Genomic DNA, 21,291 nt, shown 5'->3' on the forward strand with positions numbered 1-21,291 from the left:
AAATCCCAGGGGCATCCGCGGTGGAGTTCAACTGTACCCTTGCGTTCCTCAGCCTGCAGAAGTTATTTTCATAATATTTTAATAATAACTTTATTATTAAAAAGGAAGGCTATGATCAAGTAGGCTTTTAACAGCCAGGCTCTGAGGTGCTCAAACATTTCCACAGGGGAGGGGTCTGTGTTGTGTCAGTTTTTCCCTTTTAAGCTTTCCAGGGTGAGGATTTAAAAAAAAAAAAAAAAAAAAAGCGGTGGTGTAAATGTAGCGGTGGTGTAAATGTAGCGGTGGTGTAAATGTAGCGGTGGTGTAAATGTAGCGGTGGTGTAAATGTAGCGGTGGTGTAAATGTAGCGGTGGTGTAAACGTGGTGGTGGGTTTGTGCTCCAGAAGACCCTGTGCAAAGTGCCGTGCTTTAAAGCCTGGTTCCACGGGAAGTTTGAATCGTAGAATCCTCACGCAACCAGTTGGGGTTGGGAAGGACCTTCCAAGGTCTTCTGGTCCCAACCCCCCTGCAACAAGCAGGGACACCTTCTCCTGGAGTGGGTTGCTCAGAGCCCCATCCAACCTGGCCTTGGATGTTTCCAGAGATGGGGCATCTCCCACCACTCTGGGCAACACGTGCCAGTGTCCCACCACTCAACCACGCTGGTTCCCCCAGCCTGGCCCCGCAGCAGAGATGCTGCAGCCCTCGGATCATCTTCGTGGTCCCCTCTGGACCCATTCAGGTGGGTCGTGTCTCTCCCGTGCAGAGATCCTGCTCAACTCCATGCAGAACGTAGCCAAGAGAGGTTGAACACCCCACTGGAGATGAAAACCAACGCGCGTCAGGAATAGTTCAGGCATGGTTGATCCTTCCCATGCATAAAACAAGACCTTGTCAGTTAAATTGAATATTTACAGGGGAGGGGAGACGACTTACAAATACCATGAGAATCGTACCGCGGCGTACTCAACGGGCAAGAGGCACGACGTACCTGCTGCGTGTTGTATGAAGGGCAAAAAAAAAAAATGTTTCCCCAACCAATTCCAGTTTCTACGTGTAGGGTAATTGTGCGAAATAACGATACCTGTGGAGCTGGGCTCCCTCGTGCTTGCCAGATGCTAAGGAAAAAAAATTAAAAAAAATTAAAATGGAGCTTTCTGGTGCTCGTGTAGTGCCAGACAATTCCAAACACTCTTCAATTTTTCATGCTAATTCACGTAGTGTGGAGCCTTCTGGGAGGATGAGAGTGGCGAGACCTTTATTCAATATTTATAGCGGTGCTTGCTCTTGCCCTGGAACACCAGCTCGTTTTCCTCTTGAGTTAGGTAAGTTCTTAGCGCTGGAAGTCGTTGCGTAACGTTATTATTAATTTTTGAATGTTGTGGATTTTTTTTTTTTTTTTTTTTGCTGGTGGTGTCGGCTGTCTCTTCCGATTTAACTGGAATAAGGTGTTTAAAGGAGATGGCTTGTTTTAAAATTATTATTCTTATTTAAAAATAATTTATTTAAAAATAAATGATGTTTAAAGGAGATGTACTTATGCAGAACATAAGCAGCGTGAAGGTGCAGCTACGTGTAGCGTGTAGAACCAGGTGGGGCATGGTACAAGCTGGTGGTGTTTAACACCAAGAGGCACTTCCTGCCTCCTTTTCTACTCACAGGCCTGACCTCCAAGAGAAGAAATAAGTATTAAAAAAAAAAAAAATTTAAAAAAAAATGCAAAAAAACCCCAAATCCCCAACCAACCACACGTGGCTACAAACATTTTTAAATATTCAGCCAAGCTGAGCACTGTAAAACACTCCCAAAGATGTTCAGCCCCATGCTTCCCCATTTTTTTTAATATATATATATATAAAAAAATACAAATAGATATATCATATATATAAATATAAAATATATACTATATTGAATATATTATTTAATATATATATTATATATTTTTTTTTAAAACAAAATATATAAATACTTTGCCTCCAAGCGCTGTTATTTAAGGAATTTCTCCAATGGCGGTGGGTGGGTGGGGGATAAATAAATAAATAAATCCTTTTTACTCCACCTGAGCCCTGCAGAAGCAGCCACCGTGGAGGATGGGTGATTAATTAATTGCTGAATCCCCCCCTCCCCCCCCCTCCTTGGTCTCCTGCTGGGGGTCACGATCCCCCCGTTAGAGTTAGAGCGAACGTGATTCAGCCGGTGTGTCTTAGCCTGGTCTGAAATGGAAAACTTTTTATTTGTTTGTTATTGCCCGGGTCGTAAAGACCAAGCATGTCATCACGAAGAGGCTGCCAAAATTAAGACAAGCTACAAAGCCGGAGTTAATTGCCCCTCGTAAATATTCTGCCTCCGCTGACAGCTCCTGCGGGACCCGTTGCGCCTTTCGCGGTTTTCAAATCCCATTCACAATTGTTAAAAAAAAACCAAAACCAACAAAAACGAACACGCACAACCCCCCCCCCAAAAAACCCACCCAAACCTAAAGCACAGGCTTGGTTTTGTTTGGGTTATTTATTTTATTTTTTAAAGCCTTCTCCCCATCCTCCACCAGGTTTTATTCTAGCGATAAGCAAAGCTCTAGAGGCTCAGGCTCCCGGCGTCGGTTTGTCTCCTTAGGTGACCTTTTTTCTCCTGCAAGATTTAAACCCAACATTTTATCAGTCCTTTTTGGCTGCTCCGGAGTAAATTTTGCATTTTAGTGGGTTGTTTTTTGTTGGGTTTTTTTTTTTTTTTCAATTTTTAAAATTTTTTTTATTATTATTATCATTACTACTTTCCCCACCCCCCTCTGGTTTCTGATGTTGTTTGTAGGACTCCGTTGTCTCACCGCATTTGCAGGATGTCAGTGAGCTCACCCTCCGGCTATCTCAGCTTTTCCATCCTCTTCTTCTTTCTGGGAGGACCATGAGCATCCCGCAGACGAGGTGCTCTCTGGGGGCCAAGAGTTGAGTGGCTTTTGGGTTTCGCCTCCTTTATAGCAGATGCTTGTGTGATTATAGAGATTTATTCCCTTTCTTTTGCGGATTTTACGTCTATCCATCTGTCCTGCTGGAGCACTTGAGCCTCCCTGTGTAGAAAGACCACAAAAAAAAAAAAGGAAAAAACCCCCAAAACTCTTAGTTCTCCTCTTCAACTACAAAGCCCAGATCAGTCTCGTATCTGAGGGATGCTTAGTGGTCAGGAATTAATTGCGATACAGAAATATCGTCTCTTGTGGCGGAGGGGCCCCTTGCACGGGATTCATGTTTCAGAAGGGAAGAGTAGCCTTTTAAGCATTGTGTGGCAGATTATGGCCTAATTAAATATTTAACATTTAGTTCTGAAGGGAATGGTGGTAATTTTTGATGCTCAATTTGCTGCAGCCTTTGAGGAGCTCGATTTTTTAAATTTTTTTTTTTTTTTTTCCTTCCCCCAAACGCTTCTGAATCCTTTATCTACAAAGGTCAAAGTGACACTTCAACATGCTCGTTTCTTTTATTTCCCCAGCCCGCCGCCTCTTTTGTGTTTAGAATAAAAATGTCAATCTAGATTAACCTTTGGCACCCTCTTTGTCCTTCAAAGGCAGCGTATCAGCTTTTCTACATGCCCTGGCCGGTGACAAATGCAGCGTAAACTGGAATAAAACTCACGCACACCATCACGTGGCGGCACGCTAGCTACCTTCACACAGTGATTTTTGGTTTGCATGGGTGCCTGAAGTGTGTATTAATTGTTTTGATGAACTTTTAAATTTTTTTTTAAACTAATGTGCCATCTTAGAATATACGCCCAGCAAGCTCCGTTGGATGGAATTGCTTCTCCACGCGTCTTTGCCTTGCTACAAGATTTTTTTTTTTTTCTATCTGCAGCACAAATAGGCTTCTGGAATGCCATCCCACTAATTAAGGCAAATTAAGAGTGATGGCAGAGCTTGTTGGGGAAGTTCCACGTGTAGCGTGGCCCATCAGGAAGAAGCACACTGGGTTGCGAACACTCTTGATGGCTTTATGTTAGTAAAGGGAAACCCTCCGCCGCCCCTCGCACCGGTGGGATGCTCTTATAGGCAGCGGTCCCGACGGGTGCGTCGGTGCCCGGCAGGTCTGAGGTGGAGAGAGGAGCTGGGATGGAGGAGAACCCAAGAAGTGGCGTCTTGGCAGCATCAGGACCATCGCTAGGAGCTGTTTGCCGCCCCTCCCCTGCGCCTCTGGGCTGTGATGCTGAACCATTTGGAGAAAACAGGCGAGTTCTCCATGAGCATGAAGGTTCAGGGATACCTCATGCTTGTAAATTTGCAATTTTGTCCCTTTGAGTAGGGCGCAGGGATGTGCCAGTCTTTACATCTGCCGTATATACGTGTTTAACGGGCTTGTTTCTTATTGATTGATCTCAGCGAGGTTTGTTTTGGGTTTTTTTTTTTTCTTTTTCCCCTACAAACTTCTGATATCACGGCACCTATAGCTTCCAGATTTTCTGCATTCATCAGGGAGGGCGGTTGGGACTGATCCTGCTTCAGGCTGATAGAAGAAATTGCGAGCCAGGAGGAAAGGAGCTCACAGTAAGCTTCGGAAAATCGTTCTGAACAATTGCAATTAAAAAAAAAAAAAAAAAGTTGTTAATCTTGATGCCGGGGGGTTTATAAGTCTCTTTGGAAACGGCTCCATGCTGGGCAGGAATACATGGCTTTGTGGTAGGGTTTCATTACTTCATGAGGCATGCAACAGGGACTGGCTTTTTTTTTTTTTTTTTTTTTTCCCCTCCTTCTTCCCAGCTCTGCGGTGGATTTAAGTCCCAGCAGAAGGTCGAGGCGATGGGGAACCACTGAATAAAACCTGAGTGTTGCAAAAGCAGAGCCCTGCCACATGTAGGTTGCGTTTTGTTGGTGGTTCTCCGTCCTGCTTCACTTGCCGTGCTGCCTGCAGGCAGTGGATGCTCTTTGCAATGGCAGTCGAGCTCGTGGGGCTACCAAAATTAGTTGGGATTCGGGGGTCCTGCTTTGATAGATCATGATTTTTCTAGAAACGGGCAAGGAACATGTCGAGTGGCACAAACCAAGGAGTTTTCTGCTTATCTCAGAACCTCGGCTTGCCTCTGGGCTGGTGGTGGCTGAGCCCTGCCCCGAAGCCACACGTGCATCCAACATTCCGAGGATGCTCAGCTCCCACCTGACAGCCCTTGCAGCCCAGCATGGCTGGTCCTCTGTAGGTGCCACTGCTTTAGAAACGCTTGGAGCTGTCGGAGATAAAGGCAGTCGCGTGCTCTCGAGAGACGTAAACGGTGATGGAGAGGGAGAGCGAGGAAGTATCGCTGCCGGTTTTCGGCGCAAAAGGCTTCCCGGTGGCTAACGGAATGGCTTTCAGCGATGCCTCGCAGAGCTCAGCCGCTAAAGCGCACTTTGTTGGGTTGCAGAAGAGTCTTGCCATCCCGTGGCTGATGGATGATTGCCATCCATGATTTTGCTCAAGCATACCTTCGTTAGTGCCAAATGCAGTCGTTCAAATGCATTAATCCTAAACCAACCCCACTGTTCCCGTTAATTCCTCAAATGCAAATGAGCGGGACCGCAGTTTAAGCGCGAAGAGTCTTTCCTTTTAAGCAAAGACATTTATTTAAAGTCTGGAACGGTTCGAAACAGCCTCCTCGTTACTCAGGATTAGATTTTGGGCACCCACAGAGGGGTAACTCGATTTATTTTGCGCCGTGCAAAGACAAAAGCAATTGTGAAAAGGGAAAAGAAATAAATCGTAACATCCTGATGTTCTGTTGATCTCCGCTCCCCGGTACAGAGTGAGGAAGGAGAGCAATTAGCTTGACAAAAGTTGCGCGGAATTGTGCTGCTCGGGGGCTAATCTCCCGTGCGCTAACCCCAACAACCGGGAGGAAAGGAAGCTGGAGAAGCACCAGATGTTTCTGTAGAAAGGGAGACGCGTTTTTCTCTGCAACCCGCTTTCTTCATATTGAACCAAAGGTGATTTTCATCTGAATATTATTCTTTTGTTAACGTACTGTCTACAAATACTATCATTTCTTTGTCAGCGTAATGACATACCTGCCTGCGTACATACCGAGCATGCAATTTTATGCTTGTTAGACTCTGAATGGTGGGAACGGTGGTGGCATGGGATTTGTAATGAAATTATTGTCTGCCAGCCTTGTTATAAGTGTCATTAGCTGTCACCAATTGTAAAACATTTTTGGCTGGTTAACGGGTGGAAACAGCAGAGTTGGTAACACTTAGTGTCGAACATCTCCTCCGAACAAACGCCCGATCGTAGTAGGTGATCACTTCATGACTCTATGTTTCGCGTCATAAAAATCCCACTTTTCCCTCTTCCAGCCATGCAAGATAGAAGAGCTGATGCATAATGATTTCTTTGTAAGGCGGCGGCTCCGCGACGCCTAGTATCACAACCCGACGTTGATTCAACAGTGACTCAAAGCGGAGAACGCTCCAGCCTGAGTCATCGGCAGCATCTCCTGCAGCTGGTCCTTATGTTCATCCCGGTGGGTTCCCGTGCTGCGGGCAGCGCTGTTGGGTTTGAGGTCGCGATTCACGTGGGATGGGCGCCGGGATGACATTTTAAGAGGATGCCAGGAATTGCTGAGAGATGCTTTCTCGGTAGGGGCAGCGGGTGGCACCGGGGGAAGCAGCTGCTCTTCTCGTCACGGCAGCAACAGCAGTTCATAGCGTCCGCGATGTGCAACGTGACGTGGTGTAGCGGTGGGCTCGGCAGCATTCGGTTTAGGGTTGGACTCGATGGTCCATCCTTAAAGGTCTTTTCCAACCTGGGTGATGCCGTAATTCTGGATTTTTATTGGTCGGACTCAATGATCTTAAAGGTCTTTTCCAACCTGGGTGATGCCGTAATTCTGGATTTTTATTGGTCGGACTCGATGATCTTAAAGGTCTTTTCCAACCTGGGTGATGCCGTGATTCTGGATTTTTATTGCCGCTGAAGGAGCCTGCAAGCGAGGTCGATGTTTTTTAATTTTATTGTTCCCTGCTCAGTCTCTCTCAGGGTGCAGGGTGCCAGTCCTCCACAGATCGCCCCATGCTTAGTGTCGCAGCTGAATGTATTTCCAGATAATATCAATTACTTCATCGATTCATCAGACTAATCAATAATCAAATAATATCAATTAACCAGAGTGCGGTCTGGCGAGTGTGAATTAATATTCTGTCATGATGACGAGAAAGGGAAAGCCTGCAGAAGTGGTTTCAGAAGGCAGTATTAGGTGGAATTATTGGTACTTATTATTATTTATTAGTAGTAATTATTAGTCGTATTTATTATTAGTAGTAGAGAAGCTGCTGTAGCGTGCGCGGCAGGTTCTGGTGGGTTTTGTTCAGTTTGCATTTTGACGGTGGGATGTTACGAGCCAGTAAATCCCAGCTGCTGCTATTTCTTCTGCTTTATCCTGAAGAAGTCCCCAACTGGGGACTGCGCGCGTGTGGTTTTGTTGTAAAACCGGAGACACACACCCCAGGTCTCATTTTCCAGCCTTGTAACGGTGACCCAAGTGCACGGGCGCAGCACTGGCACTTCCAATTGTGATGCTAAAGCTCCTTCCTATGCAGGAGGTTTTATTAATTCATAGCGAGATAATTCTGCAGAACTCCAGATTCTCCTCCGCAGAGAAAACTCTGCAGTTCTCCAGGTACTTCCCGAACATTTGCCTTCCAGCTTGGAACATCGGGAAGATTTTTACAGCCCCATTAGGAAAGCTCACGTAGCAGTGGTGGAACTGGGGGGCGGGTGGTGGTGGTGGCCATTGCAGGTGGATCCCCGGCTGATAGCAACTGGGATTCTGCTCTGGGAGGCACTGGGAAAGGGCAGCGTTGTCCCTTTCTGCCAACAGCAAACGCTTCTCTCTGAGGTTTATAAATCCGTGGCAAATGTGCTGGAGCTTGTGGAAGGGGATGATGATTAACAGAGGACTCGGCGCGATGAAATCGGTCCTTCTGAACGGCCTGACCGCTGCCGAGTCCCACGATTAATGATGTTAATTCTTTTTGCACGTGGTAAAATCATTGTTTTTTTTTTTTTTCCATTTGCTTTGCAGAGAAAGCAGGTGGGTACTTGCGGTATGAAGAATCGTTTCGCATTCAAAGACTTAAGTCATAGGTTTCTAAGGGGGGTGGGGGTGGGGTGAGTTCCCCTTCCTCACATCTGACCTTCTCTTACCCTCCTGCCGCTGCTTGTTGTCACTCTTCCATTAAGACAGCTCGAAGAGAATCCGTGAGTCTTTTTTTCTTTTTTTTTCATGGTGTAACAGAGCTGTCCCAACGTATTTCCTCATAGAGATGGAGTGTTCCATGGTGATGGAACACGTGTAGCTTTCCAGCGGCGATACAACAATTCCTTCACAGTTCCTGTGCAGCAGGAGAATGCTGCTCCGGCAGCCTTGACCGATAAGGCGAGATCATCCAAGAGGTGCCGTGAAACCCGGGACATGCTGGGACGATCTCTTCTTGCAAGGCAGGCTGGAGGCAGATAAGCTTGGAATCCTGGGCTGTAAATCTTCATCGTCCTTAGGTTTGTTCGGCACGGAGGGCTGCAGGGGGTTGTTGCTCCCCAGGTGCAAGGCTTTGCACTTCTTCCCCTTGTAGGACTTAATAAGAGCTGTCAGCTTCTTTCTGCAGCCTGTCGAGATAAGCAGCTAGTTGCGCTGAATTCGTCGGCAGAAATGCCAGAGCTCGCTGGTGTTCTGTAATCATCGCTCGGAACAGAGCCGCTAATCTCACGAAGGGAAAAATCACAAATTTGTTAATTATTTTTGGGAGACGCTACGGTCGCTAGTTCAGTGAGCGCAGGGTGAATCATCCTCGCTGATGCTTGTGCGAGTGGTTTTACTGGAAAACACATGAACGTGGGGCTGGGGTGGGCTGTGGACATCCCCCGGTGTCGGGTCACGGAGCATTGCGAGTGCGATTCGTAAACCCAAATGTGGACGGTGGCGGGAGGATCTGGGGGAAGTTTGGTGCAGGGTTGGCTGAAGTGATCCCGAGGTGGCTGGAACCCCCTGCAAGGGTCGGACGCCCCTCTCCAAAGGTGCCGTGCGATGGAAGAAAGTGGCCATCGCCTCCGTGTCACACCAGCACGAGTAGGATCCTAGAATCATCATAGAAGAGTTTGGGTTGGAAAGGACATTTCAAGGTCAGGGACATCTGCACCCAGAGCAGTTTGCTCGGAGGCCCCGTCCAACCTGACCTTGAACAACTTCCAACGATGGGGCATCTCCCACCGCCCTGGGCAACCCGTGCCGATGTCCCACCACCCTTGTAAAAAAACTTCTTCCTTATGTCTAAGCCCGAATCTCCCCTTTTCGATGTAAAACCATTCCCCCTTGTCCTGTTGCAACAGGCCTTGCTAAAAAGTCCATCCCCGTCTTTCTTACAAGCCCCCTTGAAGTATGGAAAGGTTCCATAAGGTCTCTCCAGAGCCTTTTCTTCTCCAGGCTGAACAACCCCAGCTCCCCCAGCCTGTCCCCACAGCAGGGCTGCTCCAGCCCCCTGCCCATCTCGGTGGTCCCCCTGGACCGTGTCTCTCCTGTGCTGAGGACCCCAGAGCTGGGGGCAGAATCATCTCCCTTGACCTGCTGGCCAAAGGTAGGAAATGCAAACACGGTGCTAAAAATTTTGCTGCAAAGTTCTGTGCCTGAGGGCTGCCACCAAGCTGGTTGTGTTTCGTGCAGCTGGTGCACGAGTTGGTTGTGTTTCATGCAGCTTCTGCACGAGTTGGTTGTGTTTCGTGCAGCTGGTGCACGAGTTGGTTGTGTTTCGTGCAGCTTCTGCACGAGTTGGTTGTGTTTCATGCAGCTTCTGCAGGAGTTGGTTGTGTTTCATGCAGCTGGTGCACGAGTTGGTTGTGTTTCATGCAGCTGCTGCACGAGTTGGTTGTGTTTCATGCAGCTGCTGCATGAGTTGGTTGCGTTTGATGCAGCTGCTGCACGAGTTGGTTGCGTTTGATGCAGCTGCTGCACGAGTTGGTTGTGTTTCATGCAGCTGCTGCACGAGTTGGTTGCGTTTGATGCAGCTGCTGCACGAGTTGGTTGCGTTTCATGCAGCTGCTGCACGAGTTGGTTGTGTTTCATGCAGCTGCTGCATGAGCATCGCTCCGCTGGAAGTCAGAAAACCCCACTGCTTGTTAAGGAAAGCAGCCTGAAGCCTGCAGGGACATGTGCCACCTCTCACAGGTACGCTTATCGGGATGCCGCGGCTCCTGGCACCGCAGCACTTCGGCAGCGTGCCATTCGTAATTGGCCCCTTTTTGCTATTTTTAGCACCGGTGCCTTAGATCGCTGGCTTCTAACGCGGAGGCTTGTGGAGCTTTGGGCAGCCCCTTCTCCCTCTGTTTTAGCAGCAAGTGCATTAACAGAACATTGTGAAGAGGGTTTTACATAGGCATGCAAGTCTACATACCTTTTTTTCTCCTTTTTTTCTTTTTGTTCTCCCTCTCTCTCTTTTCCCCTTACTTTTTTTCTCCCCCCCTCCCTTTTTCTTTTTTTTCCTTATCTTTTTCTCTCTGGCAGAAGAAGAGTTAATGGCTGGTTGCAGCAAGCTGTCCTTTAGGAAGGGAGCAAGCAGCAGGCAATGCGATACCTGCTTGGGATGAGTTTTATTCTAGATGTTCCATCTCTCTCTGTATCCATACTGCAAAGCCTTGATGAAATTCACGGGTTTGTGGACTTCCCACCCTTAGCGATCTAAATCATTGCAGACCAGAGGGATAGAAAGTGCTGCGGTTCCCTAAGGTTTTGTGCTTCCAGAAGCTTCCCCATGCAATATGCACCCCTGAGGCTGACACTTGCATGAGGCTGGTGTGCGGTGAGACGTGAAACCGGCGGAACCAAGGGGCTGACAGGGGGCTGCAGGGTGGTGAGGAGCTGGTGGAGGTGGGTCACCTCAACAGCTGAATGTGAGCAGGGGGAGAGCAGGAGCTGCAACAGCATCTGCTGAGCGTGGTCTGCAAGGAGGAAGGTGGAATATCCATCCACCCACCACCTCCCAGAGCATCTTCCGCCATTCGATACCTCTCAAAGCAATTTGTGGTTTCCCGCGTGTGGTGGGATGCTGGAAGGGGGTTCGGAAGGAGGAGAGGTCAGAACTAGACCTCTGGTGTGTTTTATGCTGGTCCAAGCAACGAAGGGTTTAGGTGAGGCGTGGCGTGGCAGCCCACAGCTTCCAGGTCGGTTGGAAAGCTCTTCTAGAAGGCGTCACAGCTCGTTGCGACAACAGGAGACTAAATTAACTGTAGAAATTAGGACCGTGCTCAAGTGACCAGGTCAGGGAAGGCTGCAGAGCGTGCAGGGACGGGTCTTTGTCTATCTGAATGCTCAGTGTTAAACATCCGAAGGGCAATTAACCATGCCGCAGTTATTATCTGTCCGTATCAGAATGAAGTCCTACGTGATGGAGGCTGAAGACCCTTGACTCGCCTTCCCATCCTCTCCACCCGTAGAAGGATGTTTTATGGCATTTTAATGTTGCGGAGGTTCAAGTATGTCCAGAAGCTATCCACGAAAGGTCTGCTCAGGCCCTTCTAACAAGATTTCAGTTTAAGCAGCAAAAGTTCCCCTTTTCGGTGTCGTAAAGAGCCATTTGTGTTTTTATAGTCTTGTAAAATGTGTCACCAGATTGCTTCAAGACTATCCTAAAATAAAAATTCCAAGAACATCTTTGGGGAGTTGAGAGAGTCTAAAAGCTGTGGCTGCAGTTTGGTACACGGTGTTTGCAGAGAAGAGTCCTCCACTTCCATCATGCCTTTCTTCCTAAATTTCCAGGTGCTTAAAGACCATTTTTTTTTGCTTTGATATAAGGCCACGATGTTTCCATCCTCCTGGTGGGAAGTTCTAACCAGGAGCCGTTTTCTAATACCAAGCTACAAACTTTGGGGGTTTCTGCTGGCATTGATCCACCTTACCCAACGAGGGCCAAGGACCTGTTCCATCAGGGATCTAATTTGCCTTTCCCGAGCAAGAAGGTGTGACCTAAACTCTACAGCATTTTCCTACTGGGATCATCACGCCTTTCCCTTGAAGGAATGTTTTTGAGCATCGTAACAAATCAAAGAATCAACCTCCGAGAAAAACGCGCGTTCATCTTAAATTCACCGTCCCATCGGAACAATGTGCTTTATGTGTTTCCTTTTTTTTTTTTTTTTTTTTTTTTTTTATGTGTCAAAGGGGGGATGTTAAGGGTTGGATAATCCCCAACAGTCCTTGCGCAAGTGGGAATTCTCTGCAATTTCCCGGATGCTGGAAGAGCATCACCTGCAGCGCGAAGTTCAGATCGGCCAACGGCGCAACTCTTTTGTGCACCAAACTCCCCGGTACAAGAAGCAGCAGGCGGTGAAACCAGCAAGGTAAAACTGATGTGTAAAATCAGTGGGACTCAGTAGTGAGGTGTGTTGCAATTCATAATAGATCTTCCAATCAAGAATGAATGCTTCTAATTACTAATATTGGCTTGTGTTTGAGCGTAGCCTCCGTGAAGGATACACAGCATCGCTAAGAATAGATCATTTATCGGTGCGGTAGCTCTGAAGCAGCGTTACCTCCAGGCTGCCTGCACCAGAAGCTGCTCTGTCCTTAAATAAAAAACGTCAATATATATAATTCCCCCTCTGCTTTTCGTCAAGTACATCTTCAGGAGACCTTGGACCATTCATCAAAACCCGCAGGAGCTATTTCAGTTTCCTCATTTCTATCGGCGTCCTGGCTGCCTCGACCGTAGATTAAATGGCTCCAGCTCAGGATTTTCCGTGGGGGGATAAAAGATCAGCAGAGCTCATCACGACCCTCGGAGGAAGGAAGGAGATGGAGGGAGGGAGTGCAGGTAGTCACACGATAAATCCACGAAGCGTTTGACCTTTTGGTGGTAATTCCTTCTGTACCTTCCTCGGGATACGGTACGGACTAAAGCTTAGGAAACGGAACAGAATCCAGCTTTGGTTTGGGATTTATTTTTTTTTTGCGGGGGGACAAACCCAAGGGCAATGAAACAGCCCAACAATAAAACAAACAAACAAACAAAAATTATTTTGGGGTCTGCTGATACAGATGGCTGAAATAAGTGAGACAAAAAAAAAAAAAAAGAGGTGAAAGTTCTTGCGGTGCTTTTACTTCTGGTTTTCCTGTTCCGCACCACTGCAGTGCGAGTTAGAAATGTGATTTTTTATGTGTTATAAATATAATTCCCCAGTGCCATCGACTGGAGGAGGGGTAGGCAACAACCATGCGCAGGTGGGTATTGTTTGTGCCACCTTACGATGAGAAAGGAAAAGGCAAACACGTTCCCTGCATAGCTGACGTGTCTGAGAAAAAACGCGAAATAATGAGAAAAAAAGAAAAAATAATAAATATTCTATGTTTCGTTATATTTAATAGTCAATGGTTTGATTTTCCTGTTACGCTGTGAACTAAATTAGAAAAAAAAAATGAAAAAAAATGACCACCAAACCCTGCTAGTATTAATATTAATTATCGTGGTGATTTGGGCGAGCAGATTTGCAGCTCCTCTGCTTTATGCCCAAGCGTATCCAGAGAGGTATTTCTTGGAAATTTTAAAATTATAATTTTAAATTAAAAAAAAAAAAAGTGATGGGGGGGGGAGGGAATTAGCAAGGCACTTCTTGGACACTTGTTGGATGTGTTTCTTTTTCTTGCTCATTTACAGGTGGGGCAAGCGTCCCCAAATTAAGCGCATTATGACTTGCTGGTGAATTAAATAGACTTTATTTCCAACGTGGTGGTTAATTCTGGATCAGAAAAGGGCAACGATAAAGCCTCCCTCAAGAAAAAGCTGCTGCTTTTTTTTTTTTTTTTTTTTTTTCCCCTTCTATGGATGCAGATGGCGAGCACCTGCCTCGTGCGATGAGCAGGTTGTCACGGCAGTACGACAATCAAAAAAAAACCATGGAAAAATGTGGAAAAACGGCAGGAGGGCACATCTTGGAAGAGGCAGAGATGGAGGGGGTGGCTGCGTTAGCCACGCCACATCTGGGTGTGGAGTGGTTGGGGGCTGCGCTCTACACGGGAGTCAGGAACCCCATTCGGTGGGGGACGAGCTGAAAAAACACGGAGGCAGCTGCATCCCTGAAACACCACCGAACGATGCAGGTGGATGCCGAATAGACGCAGCGTAAACGGGGATAGGCTGGAAACCACAGATCCAAATATATTTTGCTGATAACGGCAGTCAGATGAATAGCGGGGTGCAAGGGAAGGAAGCGGGTTTTGCTGAAATAAATGTGTTGCATCGAAGAAAGGCGCCGTTCCCTTGCAAAGGCACTTGATAAAGGACCAGTTTTTTGGGGTTTTTTTTTTGAAGATGGAATTTCTTCCTTAAAGCTGGTGAAATAGTATCTTTACGCATCATTGTTCACACCGTGTTTGTGTTTTGCAGAGGGTAAAAAATCTCTATACCGTGGTACCAACTTAAAGCTGTCAAAAAATCTGTTCTATCTACAGCAGAGCCAACTAGAACTCTTCCCAGCGGAACACCATTAACAGGCCAGGAGCTGGGAATAGTTGGGACTCAATATCCTTTCCTTTAAATATCATTTCAACTACAAACGGCAACTGGTGGTAACCTAGTAGTAGGAAAATAGCAAAGCCCCCTGTGCCTCTGCACGCACCTTGAACCTGACCCCCTGTTGTAGGTCCCTTCCAACTGGAACTGTTCCATTCTGTAGGTCTTGATTACTTTGGAATTAAATGCCTTCCTCAACCGATGATTTTTTTTGCGCAAACTTCAAGCTGCGGATGGTAATTGAGGAGATGAGTCAAGAAGCAACAGTTCAGAGAAGTTTCCCCACCCCCATGTCCTACATCTGTGTCTTTTAAGTGTGAAATATGTTTCTTTGACTGCCTTCTGTTGAGGTGGCGGGTATTAAACTGTCCTTAAAAATATTGCTGTGTTATCAGGCCATCAGGTGTGTTCCTGACGTGGTTTTTAGGCTTTTAGCACGAATCCAGAGCAGTGGCAGTTAACTCCCTCGCACGCGGCTTTTCTTTACGAGTCACAATTCCCTTGCAACGCGTCGCGTAGTTTGTAAGAGCAATCGCACCCTCTTCGTGGTTGGCTGTAAAATCATTAATTTTAGTGCCGTGGTCTCACGTTAGTAGCATTTAATTATTTTTTAACGGAGTAGTGGTTTAAGGGAAGTGGGTTTGTACTGGTTTCTTACAGCCCAGGTGGCAGTTAATCCACTAAAATGGTATTAATATTTGCTAATGACAAAATGAAGGAATTGCAATGTTGCACAGCAGCCTGGTTTCAGATGATTGCACATCCCTTGATCGTTTGTACCTAACAGGAGTGAAGAGATGGACGCATTAGAAGCGAGGAGGGTTTGGAGTGCAGGATGGAGTGATGGCAGAGATGGGTTTCTTTCAAAAAGGCGAATATTTGAAAGATGAAGCTTGTAGTGGACCATATTAAATATTATGAAAAATGATCAGGAAGCAAGAAATTACTAAGGGGATGCTCGTTAGGAAAAATCGTAAGCATAAAGTGAACTAGCTTTGTGCAAAACTCTACCATAGGACCCTCACACCGTGCTCTAACCATTCAGAAGTTTTGGAGAGGGTTTGGTTGATGGCTTTTTCATTATTTTTTTTTAATTTTTTCTCTTTTTCATTTGTTTTTCTCTTTTTTCATTTATTTTTTACAAAATTCTTCGCAGTCATTTGATCAGAATTGCATTCAAGATTGACCTCTAATAAGACAACGCGTAGCACTGGTTAAAAGGTTTAGACCCAGTTTCATGCTCTGCGAATTGAAATAATAATAATGTGTAAGCAGTGGGTTGATTTAAATAACCTTTTTCCCCTTCTGTGGAGCTCTAAATTTGATCTAACCAAACTAATTTCCAGGCTTTGCAACTGTCATGCCGCAATTCTGGATCTTAAAGATCCGTCAGCCTGTAGAAGAGCTCTGGCTCATGGAAATCATTAAAGTAAAACAAAACAACAACAACAAAAAAAACCAAAACAAACAAACAAAACAAAACAAAAAAAAAACCACAAAACAACCCACAAACCTACCGTAAGGATCTTTTGCACCCCTGCAATCAAAGGCTTTGGTGGTCTCTTTTACAAATAGCTGACTCAGCAGATTTTGCTGTTGACCCTTGCTTTGTGCTACACCCAGAACCTCACCTTATGCCATGTTTCTTGCCCTCAGGGGTGGTGGTCGACTGGTTTTGCACCGCGTTTACGTGCTGCATGAAGGAATTATGACTTCAAAGTCACCAGCTGTGACCTCTCGTGCGCTGCAGCTTGCGCGTGATGCGAAGCCACGTGTGCTTGCCTGCAGAAACACCGCACCCCTTTAGTCAGGAGTAGGATTGGCCAGCTGAAGTTTGGAAATACCAGGACACTCACACAGAACACATAGTTTCCGTACGTTGTAGACTGGGAGGTTTAGCTTTCCTGGTTGCTCAAGTCGCCACGCTTCAAGCTTAGCAATTTTCCAGCCAGCTGGAGGTAAAATAAGAATGAAAATCTACCCTTGGTATAGCAGGCAAGCATTTCCGAGACAATGGGAAAGAACTTGGCATAGGCAAGATTTCACAGAGGTAATTTCATTGACCAAAGCCATGTGCAATTATGAAATTTATTTTTCTGAAGCTGCTACCTGTGCCACACAGAAAAAAAAAGAAAAAAAAAAAAAAAAAAACAAAAAAAAAAACCCAATATATACCTGCTTCTCTGAGCGTGGCTTTGCTTTTCAAAAATGCCTTTGAAGGTATTTCTCCTCCTTATTAGAAGTTTTAGATCTTTGCCACCTCCTGAGAAAAAAAAACCAAACCCTTGTCCTTATAACACCCATTTCTGCAAAGAGCTCAGTCCTTGGAGGGGCACAGTGAGCTGGAGGGGTACGCCAAAAAAGCTGTCGGACATCAGTAATGGCAAAAAAAATAATGAGGGGAGCATAATCACGAAGTAATGGAGCGATGCGCTGGGTGAAGTAAGGTTCTGGCCCCAGCGAACGGTGAGATCTGCATAGAGACAGTGACGTAGACTGGGCTTTTAACCTAAAAAATCTTGTATATTTATTTGCTTTCCCCACCCCCGTCGCATTCCTCTCACTAAGTAGCAGCTTCACATCTTGCTTCGTTCCACCCAGTTGGTTGTGAAGAGCCGCCAGGAAGTAGCGGTAACCCCGTCGTCCGCATCCCGGAGCAGCAGTAGTGATGGAGCCGTGCCTCACGGTCCGAAGGGATGCTGTGGGCGGGGGCGAGCAGAGCCAAACCAGCACGGGACGCAAAGCTCTTAGCTCTAAACCCACCCAAATTAACATCAGTCATTTCCTTGTGTTCCCACAGGTGGACCCATAATGAAAACTTCAATGTAAACCTATTTCTAACACCGAATTAAAATATATTTACATGGATTTCTTCTTTTTTTTTTTTTTTTTTTTTTTTCCTTCCTCCCCCCCCCCCCTCCTTTAGGTCTGTTATTTTTCTTACGATGGAAAGGCTGGTTGTCTATCTACTGGTAATTAGCACAGCTGTGAAGGCCATGATGTGTCCCAAAAGATGCATGTGTCAAAACCTGTCTCCATCCTTCACAATTCTCTGCACGAAGACGGGGCTCCTCTTTGTGCCCCCCAGTATCGACAGGAGAACGGCAGAGCTAAGGTTGATGGATAACTTTATCACGACGCTTAGGAGGAAAGATTTTGCAAATATGACGAATCTAATTCATTTGACGCTGTCAAGGAATACAATAAGTCAAATCATGCCTTACGCATTTTTTGATCTTAAAGGTCTTCACGCCTTGCACTTGGATAGTAATAGGCTGACTTACATCAACGAAGACCATTTCAAAGGTTTAATTAACCTCCGGCATTTAATACTCAGTAACAATCAATTAAACTATATTTCTCCCGGGTCATTGGACGACTTCATTGAGACGATTGAAGATCTGGACCTGTCCTACAACAACCTCGTGAATGTTCCTTGGGAAACAATTGCCAAACTTTCTAACGTCAATACGGTCAGTTTGGATCATAATCTCATCGAGTTTGTGCCGGAGGGAATCTTCTCAAACCTTCACAAGCTTGCCCGTCTGGACATGACCTCCAACAAGCTGAAAAAGATCCCTCCCGATCCTTTGTTTTCCAGAATACCGGTGTACGCCAAGTCCAAAGGGTCGCCGCTGTCGTCCCTGGTGCTGAGCTTCGGGGGGAACCCTTTGCACTGCAACTGCGAACTGGTGTGGCTGAGGCGTCTCACCAGAGAAGATGACCTAGAGACCTGCGCCTCCCCGCCAGAACTGATGGGCAAATACTTCTGGTCGATTAAAGAGGAGGAGTTTGTCTGCGAACCCCCGATGATAACGCACCGAACCCCCAAACTCACGGCGACGGAAGGCCAAAGCATCTCGTTGAAGTGTAAAGCGGTTGGAGATCCGGATCCCTACGTCCGATGGATCTCACCCGACGGGAAGCTGGTCTCTAACACATCTAGGACGGTTTCTTACGAGAACGGTACTCTGGATATTTTGGTGACTTCTCTGACCGACAAGGGCACGTTTACCTGCATAGCATCGAACGCTGCGGGAGAGTCGACGGCGCCGGTCGAGCTCCTCGTTGCCCCGTACCCTAACCTCGCCAACAGCACCAACTGCGACAAAGACGCGGAGCCTGGCCCTTCAGATATCCTCATCTCTGCCAAGTCCAGCTTTCCAAACGAAACGAAGGCTCAGCAAGAGAAGGCGGTCGTGGTGGCTGAGCTGACGTCGTCCTCCGCCCTCATCCAGTGGCCTTCTCAGCATCACCTCCCTGGGATCCGAATGTACCAGATCCAGTATAACAGCTCTGCCGACGACATCCTAGTGTACAGGTAACGCTGCTCGTGTAACCTGCGCTCGTGCCCCTCTGAAGTAGCTGGTGGAAGTAAAGGAGAAAGGGTAGCATCGCTTGATACCCTCCGCGTAACGGAGGGGATGAGGGAGCAGTCGTTGCCGGAGACTTTGCTTGTTCAACTCCCCTTGTTGAGGAGTTACGCCGTTAAAACTAATAACTGCGCTGCCTCTCGAGGGTCTCTAAACTCTTTACAGATGTAATTAAGTTTCATAGTCCGGTTTAATGGACCAAGTGAAGCTGATGAGCAATCTCTTAGTTGTTAACATGGAAGGAAATTGAGATGGAGATTTTAGTTACCTTTTATGCCGATTGAGAGTAATTATTTTGCTTTAAAAATATGGGGAAGAGAGGAAAAAAAAGTCAGGATGCCCAAAGTTACGAGGTGCCCAAAGCAACGGTGACACGGCCGTACGGCGTCCTACTGGCCCTTTGCCCCCACGTGCCTCCTTTTCCCCGTTTTTGTGGTGTCCTGAGGATAAAACTCGCCGGTATGAGCTGGACACCGCACAGAAAGCTTTAGGTTGTGCAATTTGTGCGTGTTTTGCATTTAATTGGTAAAATTTACTTGGGGGATAACTCTTGGATAGCAAGTCTCAATGGACAGCATGCAGATTTATAGCCATTTATAGCCGTTTATAGTGATTTATAGCATTTTATAGCCGCTGCCCTGCGCAGGGGTGGCTGAGTTCTTGATTATCTGCCTTTCTGTTTCTAGGCTTTGATTAGTGATTAACAGGGGGGTAGAAGGGATAGGGATGGGCGGAATGACTTTAAAGCAGGAGCAAGCATTTGATTCAGATGAAACGTTTCGTGGTTGTGTGCTTCAGGAGGATGATAACCTCTCCAAGCCGAGTGATTTTTTTTTTTTTTTTTTTTTTTTTTTAATGTAACGCCATGGTTGGCACTGAAGCTTGGAGCAAGCGAAAGGAGAATGACACTTGATAACTAAAGAAATACACCTAAAAGCCAGGGTTGGAACATACTGCTTTAGTAAGCAGCCCCCTAAGGAAAGGGACGCAGGATAGTTGTTCTGCTGGGGTTCCTGTTTCAAATGCCTACCACTACGAGCAAATTCTTGTAAATAAATTTTTTTAAAATAAATAAAAAAAAATGGAACCGGGTATGAAAATTGTGTGAAGTCCTGGAAACAGACATTTCGCTTCCCAGTCACTTGGGATTTTCAGGAGCCTCATGTTAAAACGCCCATCCCCAGAGTCTCTCTGAGGAAGGATGCCATCCATCCTCCCGTTGTCACGGCTACGAGCTAGCGAGGAAGCAGGAGGACCGGGCGAGGGTAAGCAAGGGTCTCTTAAGGAGGGGGTGGGAGGATGCCTTGTTGCTATCTGGTGGGGTTGGCGAGGAGCTGGCTGGAAGATGAGGCCTCGTTTCGTTGTCAGCTGCGAGAACGTTTGTGACATCGCTGTTTGGAAGGAGTGCAGAGTTGTGAAACGAAGGGAAACGTGAAGCAGAGACGTCTCTGTCACTGTGGCTGGGGTTTCTAGAGGGATTTTATCCCATTTTCCCACTAGGAAGTAAAGCGAAGCAAGCCAGGAGAAGCAGCTAGGGCCAGCGGGTGCATTGCAGGCACGGCCAGTAGTGCAAGAGAGTTCTTTAATGGGATTTTTCACCCTCTGCCGTAACAGCTGGTCAGCCGACTTGGCAGCCTTCGTGCAATTGCAGCAATTCATTCTCCATGAGTTTTAAACTTTCCAGAGCCTCTAAAAATAAATGAGTGACTCATGTGGTGGCTGGTTAATAAATCTGTACAGAATTGAGTCAACTGCTGCTGCTTCTGCTGAATGGCCTTGCTCCCGAAGAAGAGCTATGGGGGAAAAAATGGGGAAGAATACTCCGTCTGCGTGCCCCTTTCTTGGCTTAACCGAGAGGCTCAGGTTGGTAGCAAAACCCTAAAATACTTCATGTTTCAAATCACCGAGCAGCGATTTCAAATAATGCAGTGTAGTAGGATAACGAGCCTCTCAAAGATGAAAATTTATGGTTCTTGTTCAGTTCCCACCAGCAGGTAATCATCAAATACAGATCCTTAATGGAGGCTCTGCGCTATAGCGAGAGGAATGATAATTGGGCAGCAATTATGCGTTTGGGGTTATCCGAACGACTGCTACCGCTGCCAATGTTGGAGTGGCTGGAGCGCTCCTGGCGAACCAGGAGCCCCCAGATGTGTTTGCCGACCCTTGGCATGGTCCAGAGCCCCCCACGGCCCCCGTGGTTCTGGTTGTGGCCCGTGAACATCTGTATCACGGAGTCAGCCTGTTGATACGTGCAGATGTAAACAGATGCGTCGCAGCATCCCCAGTGGCGGCAGCGCTTCGGTGCTGCCAAAGGAGTTTTACAGAAGGTGAAAAGCTTCCTGCTACCCGGAGCACGCTGCGCAATTTATTTCTGGCAGATGATAGCTCGCTGCCTGGGAAAAGTACGAAGCGGTGCGGGATGCATCAGAA

At 46.8% G+C, this 21,291-nt stretch overlaps 1 protein-coding gene across 3 annotated transcripts in view; it reads left to right on the forward strand.

The window, feature by feature from the left end:
• The window catches only part of LOC121082287 (leucine-rich repeat and fibronectin type III domain-containing protein 1-like protein), a 56,298-nt gene that overhangs the window by 25,203 nt on the left and 9,804 nt on the right, over window positions 1-21,291 (forward strand). For 2 of the 3 annotated variants that reach the window (XM_040581629.1, XM_040581631.1), the window contains exon 2: window positions 17,412-18,806. In XM_040581629.1, coding sequence (XP_040437563.1) covers window positions 17,412-18,806 — 1,395 coding nt within the window. Of the gene's footprint in view, window positions 1-6,289; window positions 6,457-17,411; window positions 18,807-21,291 lie in introns of all 3 variants that reach the window. The other variant, XM_040581630.1, reaches the window with a different exon arrangement.

The sequence above is a fragment of the Falco naumanni genome, unplaced genomic scaffold (assembly GCF_017639655.2).
Source record: "Falco naumanni isolate bFalNau1 unplaced genomic scaffold, bFalNau1.pat scaffold_58_arrow_pat_ctg1, whole genome shotgun sequence".
Taxonomy (NCBI): domain Eukaryota; kingdom Metazoa; phylum Chordata; class Aves; order Falconiformes; family Falconidae; genus Falco; species Falco naumanni.